General features: G+C 40.2%; 1 protein-coding gene across 1 annotated transcript; it reads left to right on the top strand.

The window, feature by feature from the left end:
- Positions 1 to 1,174: 1,174 nt before the first annotated feature.
- tmem154 (transmembrane protein 154) lies at positions 1,175 to 10,265 on the top strand. Its single transcript, XM_086211805.1, has 8 exons — positions 1,175 to 1,510; positions 2,220 to 2,315; positions 3,412 to 3,483; positions 3,671 to 3,706; positions 5,558 to 5,725; positions 6,073 to 6,127; positions 6,263 to 6,339; positions 9,230 to 10,265. Exons 1-8 carry the CDS (start codon positions 1,417 to 1,419, stop codon positions 9,232 to 9,234), a joined length of 603 nt encoding a protein of 200 aa, XP_086067931.1. The 5' UTR covers positions 1,175 to 1,416; the 3' UTR covers positions 9,235 to 10,265.
- Positions 10,266 to 11,357: the final 1,092 nt, after the last annotated feature.

Below are 11,357 nucleotides of genomic sequence, written 5' to 3'. Positions count from 1 at the left end.
GCATGTTTGAAGACTCTTTCAGGCTCAATCATGCACAATCTTGTTGTTTTGGGGTTTCTTTGCCCACAATTCAGTCCTGATTGCTATCGGCATAACCCTTTTAACACTGAAGTCTTAGCAAGCCTGGGTGATTGACAGCTACAAGAGGCACACAAGATAAACGGAGAGATGAGATACAAATAACCACCAGGTTCGGGTTCCAGTGTGAAAGGTAAACAGAGGGTTAAAAACATCCGCTAATGTGTAAGAGGATTTCATGAATGAGGCCCATGGCTGATGATTGGGGACATTTTTCCATTAGTTACAATTACCTTGTATTATGCCTGAGTTCAACCACCCACCCTCATCCCCTTCCTCCCTCTGGAGGAGCCCACAGGCATACGAACAAACTCAATTCAATTGGCAAAGAAAAAGAAAAAAAGAGGCAAATAAATTATACTTTTTCAATAGCAGGTCACTTCTGAGTTTCAGCATTTACACCTGCCAAATGTGTTGTTGAGTACACATGAGTAAAATAGATTGGGAGTTTAACCCTAAAGCCCTCTGAGGCCTGGGCCCCTGATGTACAGCCTTCATAGGTTCATATCATAAGTCTACTGTTATTTCATCTGTTTTGTTGTCATTTAGCCGCACGTCTCCTCTGAGGAGTCACTAGATATTTCAAAAGGATCATTTTTCAAGTCTTTTGGGTTTATCCACTTTCACGGTGACGCAGGATTGATTTTTTTTAATGCCATTTTCGATGACTGATATTAGCCACCGCTGACAGATATCCCAAAGCCCAGCCAACATTTTGAAACCCATGAGTACCTAAAGAAAGATCGTATTCTTTTAAAGTAGGCCATCAGCATTTGCCCATAGATAATCACAGCAGCATGACCTTCAAATACACAATCAGTATTTTAGTACAAAGAATGACTCACACTAAGATCTTACTTGAGCTTTATACCTCCTACAAATCAATACAACACATTTTCAGGCCTTGACTGGGAATTGTTGAACGCAGCTAGACGACGTGGTGAAGTGGTAGTCCACCAGCTGGGACTCTGTGAGCTCATGCAAATTGTTTTTTTTTTTTTTTTTGGGTGGGTGGGTGGGGGGGGGGGGGTTCTTCTGTCTTCCTTCAAGTTTGTTCAGCTTTGCCCTGACACTGAAGGGCTGCATACCTAACTGGCAGGAATGTGACTGTACTGCAGCTGAGGAGCCGTCAGACTTGTGGCTACAAGCACAGCTGATTGCATCACATCTGAGTGACTTATCTGAGTGAGTCTGAGGGTGTGTACAGCAGGCTTCTTTTTTTTCCTTTTTTTTTTTCTGGCCATCTAACGTGTTAAGTCAAATCAGGAAGTGTGATGCTGTGACAGTATAGAGAGAGAGAGAGAGAGAGAGAGAGAGAGACGGGCACACAATGGCACTATGTCTGCTTCTTGGCCTGGTAACATGAGAGGCCCCCAGGGAAAGACCCCTCTGCTGCTGCTCCTGCTGCTGGTGACCACTCTAGCTGGGACAGGTAGGATGAGGAAATGCTTTTACCTTCTCTTTCTCTCTCGCCTGCCACCTCCCTGATTTCTACATTCTACTTCCCTGATTTTAAGGGTGTAACTTGTTTTTTTTTATTATTTATTACTAGTAACTGCTACTTTTATAATGCGTTTAATAATGCCAGATGGAGCAGATAACAAGATCCAAACTATTAATTGCACGCTTTTGTGTCCGGTGCTCAGCTACTTTACAGCTCTTCCATTTAGAAATGATATAAAAGTACTAGCCGCCTTTTCTAATGGTGACACACCTTACAGTGTGTTAGCATTTTTTTGCATGTTTTTCTTTCTTTTTTTCCCCATGAAATCGAGCTTCATCTAAACAAAGGAAGCACATTCTCACATTTTTTGACATGAGAAAGCCCCGCTGGGAACAAATTACTCAATATGTTGAACATGGCCACCTGCACTGCTCACTCCATTTTTGTAACAGTTTCAATGCTTTAGCAACTGCTAGTAATGTTTGAGCACAGGAAGTTGTAAGTTCCTGTATGTTCTGACTTGGAGTTCTGTATTTACGGGTTAGAAACAGAGCTTATTTATGTCGATGGAAATCCCCTGCAGTCTTCATTCATATGTGTGTTTTGCTTTCATATTAATTCTCTCTGCGGCTAAAAATGTTTCACTTAATGCTGTTGAATGTATATTTCTGTAAGATGAAGCTGTGTTGAATTGCAGTATTTTGCCAAGATCATGGCGATGAGTCAGACACTGAGACACACGAGGAGGAAGCAGGTGAAGAAGCAACTGCTGAGGATGAACCAGAGGTGATAGGTGAGACACAAGAAATTCTAACATACGTGACAATAACTCGTGACACCTTTTCTGTCTATCCTTTATACACCAGCTACTTCCAATTAAAAACATATGCAATCCACATCGAAGAGAATATTCTAAAGGTGAGGAATATCCTGGATGGGAATTTGTGGCACCTTTTCTGGATGATTATCAAGCTAGCACATCTGCCGGCAGCCCAATTTCTTACCATTTAGCTGGATCCCTCACTCTGTGGCTAAAATCACTCTCTAGACTTAAAAATCATAAATATCTGCTCATTTAGACCAAAAAGAGAGCTTCTGCCACTGTGTGCAGTACCAACATGGTTCTTTTATCCAGAATGTGGAACAGAACAAGGAAGATGTTCTTAAAATATCTTTTTTTTTTTTTGTCTGTTAATGAAAGTTGCGCAGGTCAAATTTTACCTACATTTCATTTTTTGTTATTTAATGGTCACTATAGCAACACTACAAAGAGAACTTTTGGGGACATTAAAAAAAAACAAAAAACTTTTCCACAGGGCTTTATGTCCATAAATTGTGCATTCCCAAAACATTCTGAGACCACCACAGCTAAAGGATGTCAACTTGTGATGCTCCCACTGTTCTTTAAAGGGAAATATGGTGGAAGAATAAAGGAACATTCAGTATGTTCTGGAAATGTTTTGGGGAAGTTCCTTCTTGATCTTCACACTAAAGAATGTTCCTGGGTGGTCAGGATGTGGAGTTTTTTAAGGTTAGAGAACATAACTCAGGAAGTTCAGGGAACAATGTCGGTACAGGAACGGTGTCATGACATGAAACTTTCAACAAGTAACCTCGAGGGAACGTCCTATATACAATTTCCCAAAAATATTCCCTAAACATTCCCAGAGCATCATGAATGTTGACATATTCCTTTCCTGGTTTTACTTGTATTGAATGAAGTTTAAAACTGATGACTGATAATTTACAGTTCTCAACTTGATGTGTGTAGTTTTACAAAGATAAGTGTAGCAGTGCAGTGTGTTGTGTCACGTTCGGGTGTCCACATACTTCTTGTCTTTCAACTGTCCCTCAGTGAACATGTTGGCATCACGTTCTGTTTCTCCCAGAGTCTCTAGAAACTACATCATCTATTCCTGATATCTCCTCAACATCAAACCCCATCAACATCCTTGTCACAGGTAAGCTCACCTCCTGGACAGAGAAGTGAGGAGCTGCTCAGGAGTTTGGTTGGTCAGCATTTGATACTCTTATGCAGTTTGCCTTCACCTCTTTCACATCTTTAAAGAAGAGATGGAGGTGCTGTGTTCATCAGTAATGGAACAGTTGAATCACTGTGTGTGTGTGTCTTTTGTCTTTTGTTTCCAGTTGAAGAACCCATTACAGATGTCGGCTCCGGAGCTGGTATGATGTATATATCAAAATGATTGTATGTAGCGATCACAATTGTTAATTTGTGATAATAATAATTATTATTATTTTTATGCAGGCGGCACAGTGGTGCAGTGGTTAGCACTGTCGCCTCACAGCAAGAAGGTTCCGGGTTCGAGTCCTGGCTTGAGCATGGGATTTTTCTTTGTGGAGTTTGCATGTTCTCCCCGTTCCTGTGTGGGTTCTCTGCAGGTACTCCGGCTTCCTCCCACGTTGGGACTAGGTTAATTGAATGCTCTAAATCAGGGGTGTCCAAACTGGTCCAGTAAAGGGCCAGTGTGGCTGCAGGTTTTCATTCCACCCGAGCAAAAGCAACACCTGATTCTACTTAAATCAACTAAGCTGTGTCCACACAGCTCATTTGTTGGATCAGGTGTTGCTTTTGCTTGGTTGGAATGAAAACCTGCAGCCACACTGGCCCTTTACTGGACCAGTTTGGACACCCCTGCTCTAAACTGACCATAGGCGTGGCTGTGAGTGTGAATGGTTGTCTGTCTCTATGTGTTGGCCCTGTGATGGACTGGTGACCTGTCCAGGGTGAACCCCACCTCATAACCATTCACACTCACAGTCACGCCTACGGTCAATTTAGAGTATCAATGAGCCTCGTCCCCTCTTGATGTCTTTGGACTGCGGGAGGAAGCTGGAGTACCAGAGAGAACCCACACAGGAACAGGGAGAACATGGAGACTCCACACAGAAAGATCCCGTGCTGGAGCCTGGAACCTTCTTGCTGTGAGGTGACAGTCCTGACCACTGCACCACCGTGCCGCCCCCAGTGAAACCCACTTGAGGGAAAAATGTTTGATTTGATCATGGAGTGATTGAACATGGAAATAGAAACTGTTCCTCTGACAAGTTACTTTTAACGACTGCCAGTGACGGAAGGCTTATCGAATGACCTTGATGCACTCAGTGAGGATGCTCCATGTCACTGATTTTAATCTTTGCTCGTCCATTTACAGTTCATGTAAATGTTTTAAAATCAACTCAAAAATCATTCATCGCCTCAGTGACATTAAAACAGAGTGGAATGATGTGTTTTGGATTTAGGCAGCAAACTGACCCCAAATTCGAGGGCTTTGCCGCAATCCAAATTAAAAATATGATGTGCTAATAACCTAACAGGACAGCTTAAACCAAACCAAAAATACAGCATCATCTCTGTGCAATTATAACATAAATGTTCTAAAGTCTGTAGATTGGGAAAGGCTCCTATACCACAAAACAAAACCAGAACCCGTTGGTTCCCCCTCTGCATAATTAATTCAATGAAAAGAGATATTCATAAAAAAATTTGATGTTCACAAAAGAACTAAATCCAATCTTACAAAGTATGATGTCAGATTTCTATCATATATTCTATCCTTGTTTAAAAGACAAAATATGATTCCAGAAAAGTATTACTTAATATTAATGTTTGATTATATATGATTAAAGATCAGCACCAAGTAAAATGCCAAGCTTAGTTACAACCCTCAAGCTGTGTTTGGAAGTTACTTTACAGTTTTAACAGCATCTGTTGGACTGAAAACTAATTCAGTTCATGGCTTCATCCTCTTTGAAGAAGCAATCCAGTTTCAGCCTTTCAAATACCACCACGTCCCAAAGGGAGGTACAAGTGTGTATCATAAGTATCGCAGTAATAGGACGGACTCAGATGTGTCATAATGGGGCTGAGGAGTCACTTGTGTATTGAGAACAACAAACGGCAAAGTAATGATCCTTGTGGGACACCGCGCAGGAGACCGAATATCACCAAAAGTGGAGACAAAAGTTGAGCTGAGCTGGAATGATGACCAGCTACTTCTGCTGTCATTTCAGGAGCCGAGGATCCCACCTTACTTGATCCAACCGCCACACCTTCAGGAGAGACTGTTTTGACTCCCACCATCATCCTGATTCCTGTGGTGCTGGTTGTCTTAATCATTGCCATGATAGTTTTTGGTATTTGCATCAAACGCAAGTGGGATACAGATGCAAGAAATCAAGGTGAATCCATCACAACACATACCAAATCCTTCTTCACCCAAATCACTGAAAAATCTAAGGGGAGATGGAGACGGTTGGAGGTGAAAGTAAAATAAGCTTTGAAATTCAATGTAATTTGTCTACAGTGAGATCTGGGGATTATGAAAAATCAACGTACTACATATAAATTCCTGTATGGCTGAATATCAGTGGAATTTGTAAATTTTTAGAGTCTGGCTTAATTTTTATTCAATGAATCAATATTGATGATACGTGATTTAACTGGTCTAAAGGCTAACTCATCATATTTAGCTGTTTAGACTGGTAATGACATCCTGTATTAACCAAGTGATGCTTTCCTCTCATAGATTCCAGAAAAGAGGATCCGTATTTAGATGGATCCAGCACAGAGAAGGTGCCAATGTATGTATTCAGAATTTATGTCATTTTTCTAAACGCTTTATAGAAGTGCTTTTGGAAAAATTTTGAAATACGATGCTCTAAATCTAGTTTTTTGTTTTTTTGTTGTTGTTGATGTATTGTTGATGTGATTTTTAGGCCGATGTTTGAAGAAGATGTGCCGTCTGTGTTGGAGCTGGAGATGGATGAGTTGGACCAATGGATGAAAAAAGACGGTAGGATTCTGTAAAATAAGAATGAGACACTGTCAGAGATGTGAACGTTAACGTGAGAGGGCACCTTTTTCCAGCAGAGGTCACTGTTTCTTCATGAGAAGTAAACTAACAGTTATATACCCAATATTGATGTCATTGCTCATAGTTAACCTGATTAACTGTTAGTTCTAGATATTTCTTACGATGTGCTAATGAATGAAGTTAGCATGTAACCTTTATGACACTGATAACCTCATTTATGAGGGTTTAGTAAGGTTTATTTAATGCGTTTGCTCCAACTGCACTAAACGTTCATGATTCTGTATACAGTCTTATCTTTATTAAACAAGCACCATGCACAAAAATCATTAATTAAATGAGAAGAGATGACTTATGCCAGATTGAGATATTAGCTCATGACCATCCCTGAGGAGATACACTGCTCCATAAACACTCCATACAATAAAAGCTTACACTGACACCTTCTCACACACCAAGATGACGTATGATTACATTTGTTACATCAGAATCAGAATCAGAAAAGGCTTTACTGCCAAGTAAGATTTTACACATACGAGGAATTTGTTGTGGTGCTGTTGGTGCATGTAATCCAATAAACGATTAAAAAGTGCAGAAAATATAACAAAATTTTAAAAAATAAAATAAAATATATATATATATATACAATCTGGGTTTTTATGGGGTATAAAAGAGCAGTACAGCCTGCAGCGATAAATTACCACAAACAAATGTGCAAATGAACAAGTCGTCCAAGCTGAGCGTTAATGTAACGCATAGAGTTACGATACTGTCAAGGCATCACATCCACTTGGATTTATTTTCAAAAATATATCTTTTAACGGTTCAATTCCTAATTTAACAGCTGTAACTTCCACAGCATAGCTTATGAGTATATAGATACCATTAGTGGAATTCATCAATATTGATGTTTGGAATAATAACTGAGCCGTTATGGATACTGGCAGGTTCTTTTTTTTTAGCTTGTTAGTTGATGCTGTTTTTGTTGAACTCTATTCCTCCTTTTAAATCAGGGTAACAAGTAACCATCATACAAACTAAACCAACTTACTTAAAGAAATTTCATGTGAAAACATAAACTCTGGCTGCTGCCATCTTATTTGCTGATGTCAGTCATCAAAGCAAACAGCGGCTGATCCCAATACATGGCAGATCTATCACTGCTTCTCATACATAGTAAATCAGAAAGAAAAAAAATCAGTAAATTCAAACTATTTTTCACCTCATTAATTTGCTTCATGCTCTCAGATTCAGTCATTTGTCCACAGTTGTTGTTGCTGACTCAAGTCCAACTCAATTTTGATTCCTGGACATTCAGATGGTTTCTTCTGTATCTACTGGAATCACAATTCCCGAGAATTTCCAAATTAACGGGAGACTTTCATTTGTAAAAGCAGGCTTATCAACTGCGACCTATTTCATCATGATCATCACCCATCACAATAGCTTAAAAGCCTTAAGATTTTCTTGTCAATACTGTAACACTGTCCTGACATATTACAGCAAGTATAACCACAAGCCCCTGGTCATGAACTGTAATTATGATGACACTCACAAGACCTATCGGTGGCTATGCCATCGCTAACGGACCTGTCAGATGGGCTATAAGAAGCCTTTCCGAAGAGTACCCTGTTTCCCTCCAGCCTGTGTTTGTTTTGATGCACCAGCTGGCTTCAGTACAGCTCAGACTGATGAACTGTGAGCCTTGAGTCATCGAGCATTGCAGTCTTAACGTACCCTCACATCTGCTAGTGGTTACAACAGGCATGCACAGACTGTGGCGCAACTTATCCTGGGATAGTCTCCTTAGTGGCAGGGCTGGGAAGGCAAGGTCAAGGTCCGTTCTACTGACTGTTGACCAACGTCATCAAAGCTACACACGGCTTTTTTTCTCAGGATTCCATTTGCAAAGCTGTGCAAGGGTTAGAGGGTATTTTCATTCAACATCTGAAGCTCTCTGTACACATTGGCTTACACAAGAGATCTCCAAACAGAAGTACAAGCAATATCAGCGCAGTTGTGATTGCACAGTGTGATGCCATCTTCTGTGTTTTGTGCTCTATGTACAGCAGCTGCGCTCTGTTTGTCAGACCTGTGTGTTTTCACAGTAAATCAGGCCCAGTTGTAGATTAAGGATAGAAAACATACAATCCAATGTCGTCGAAGCTGCTTTGAAACCTACCAGATGCTTTGCAGAGGGTGAAATTCACTGTGCTGTTAAAAGAAAAGTGCATGTTTGAAGTATTCAGAAAATGTGTCACGCTGAGACTGTGGAGGGGGACCAAATGTAATCTTGTTAAGTTTTCGTGAAAGAAAGCGTCTGTATATTTGCATGAACATTTACAGAATCAATCTGGATGCTTTTCCAAACATATTTTGGAAACACAAGGAATAGTTCTTTGTCCTCCAGAGGAAGATATACTTTCATCTTTTAAACCCCAATGTGCACTTTGCCGCTGTTTCATATGGATTTACTCACAGATCTTAGAGAGCGCAAGTGTCGACACTGGTCAGAGCTTGTAAGTGTCTTGAGTTTATGTCTATGATGATTCCTCTTCGACTCTGTGATGCGAACAATGCCTCTTTCATGCCAGCAGAGGCTGATGAGTACGAGCCGCCGAGTCAGTGGCATTGACAGGATGTATCTTCAGGGAAGTTCAGATAAAAGACTGGATTTGAAATAAGAGTCGATGTTAAAATTAAAGGCTTTAGAAGGTTTAATGCCAACAGTGTAAATGTAGTATTTGTAGGCTTCAACAATGTCAGGTGAGTGGCTGAGCTGTTGCGCCCGCCGCCACCTCATGAGATCAGACATTACAGATCATCCAGACTCTGACATTGCCGACTCTCTCTCATGATTCTTCCACTGCAGGTTGACAAAGGACGCTCACCTGGCATGCAAGGACACGCAGTCAGCAACCAACATCTGCCAGCTCTGAAGTTATGACCCTTCAGCAATAATCACACCATGTCAAAGCAAGGTTATTGACCACAGGATTTGACAGAAAAATCGAAAAATTAAAATCTTTGACGGAAAACAACACTGGACTTAACCTTTTAAAACAGTGGCTCCGTTGTTTCATTTATGTCCAGGATGTGTTACAAAGATCAGTGTTGTGTGTTGCTCCTTTGATGCTTTGCCTGTTTTTATTATCCACTGAAATGTCAATGTACAGTATTCTTGGTCTCAGTGAATCAGCCACATTGTTAAATTTTTAGGGTTAACTTAAAAAAAAAACAGTCTTTTAGCTGCAAAACACTCCTTTATCTGCAAATTCGTATGGTTGAAGAGTGTGTGGTCAACACAAAACCTCTCTCAGTGATATGACAACTCATAGCTTCTGCTGATGGCGTCTCTTCGGCTCAAAGCCTCTTTGTTGTGTGTCTCCCCAGTTGCAGGTTTTAATGGGGAAATATCCTGTTGAGGATTGTAGGCATGCATGACAAAGAAGGCCACTCCTTTTCATTCCTGTGCAGAGCTGGTTAAGACCTATGAAGTCTTGTGTGTTTTTATCCAGAAACTGTTCAGAAAGTGAAATCAGCCACATACTGAGTCTTTTGATAAATTATTGCCCGTTGCTGAAACAGCTGCTGCAGATAAGATTTTCATCTTGCTACACATAATAACTCTCTGACTGAATACTTAATATCTACAGATGCTGCTCAGATATTTTGTTTCTGCTTTTGCCTTTAAAGTGTTGAATATAAGCAGTCGTGACTAAAAAGTGAGAGCTCCTTTCTCAGTGTCAGTCAGTATTTTCTTGCATCTTGCACTGTAAATATGAGAACGCAGCAAACCAAAACATGTATTCCATGATGCCTTTTTTTGTTAATATTTCACATATGTTGTTTAGCTGATGAAGCTTTTCAAAAGATTTCAATAAATACAATGTCTTTGTGAAATGATTGCCTCATTCTTATTACACCAGAGTTGAAATGGATGGAAATATTCAGTCAGTCCACCTCTCGGGTCTGGATGGACGGGGATCAGATTTTGTCCAGAACGTCTCCTGGGCAACGTATCCTGGTGACTTTTACTGAATTTTGAGTGAAATGTCATTAACTAGTTGATGGAGGGTGACACATTCTGGTACAGACATTCAATGATCTGAGAGTTTCATTCTCATTCATCCCATGAAACATTTTGACACTGACTTAGATGGGTCAGCACAACATTGTGTGTGTGCATTCATACTCCCCAGGCAGTGAGGGATATTAATTTTGCTAACCCAGTGACTTCTCCTCGATAGGAACACAACCATCTGATTAATCTTCTGGCTATTAATGGGTCTAGCTCTGTAATAAGACACTGAAAAATAATGTACAGCAATGTTTGCCTGTTACAGTGACCTTGTCCTTTGACTATCTATATTTTTTCTGGTCATCTATGGATATTTGTGTAAGATTTTTGGAAATTTCCTTACAGCAAACCAAATCCCAACAGTTGCTATCCCCCAAAATCCTTTAGATACAATGGTTAAACAGGGTCCAAGATTAAAAACAACCAGTATCTCAAATGTGAGAATTCTGCTGGCTTTCTTCACCATGTGTTTCAAATAAATAGCAGCATAAATAAAGTCTTTAATATTATGAAGTGACATAGTACTTTAAGTGCTTACAAAACCCTCCGAGGTGCTCCCGAACAGCAGGTGCTGGTATTTTCTTACTGTGTGCACAGTCAGAAACATCTGCAAACATGTACGTACACTGGCTAAACTGGTTTACATGGAAATAAAAATGCTGATGCTTCTCACCAGCAGGACTATGGCTGACAACACGCAACAATCTTTAACACTGTCAGTCATTGTATTTGTTAACAGATCGTTTTTTGTTGTTAATAAAGTTATATTCAATCCTTCTTTCACCGTAAATATGACCCATTCATTGCATCATATTTCCAGTAAGTTGCCTCCCTGAATTGACACAGCTCATGTTGACTGAATCACCATCTTGCCAGCGGGCAATGTTGCTGCTTGTCACAGTCCATCAGCTCCATTTCA

This window comes from Aulostomus chinensis, chromosome 8, assembly GCF_037954235.1.
Source record: "Aulostomus chinensis isolate RoL2024-O1b breed Wild chromosome 8, RoL_Achi_v1.0, whole genome shotgun sequence".
In the NCBI taxonomy this organism is placed as follows: Eukaryota; Metazoa; Chordata; class Actinopteri; order Syngnathiformes; family Aulostomidae; genus Aulostomus; species Aulostomus chinensis.
The sequence above is the reverse complement of the archived record's forward strand: the minus strand, read 5'-3'. Positions and strand labels throughout refer to the sequence as shown.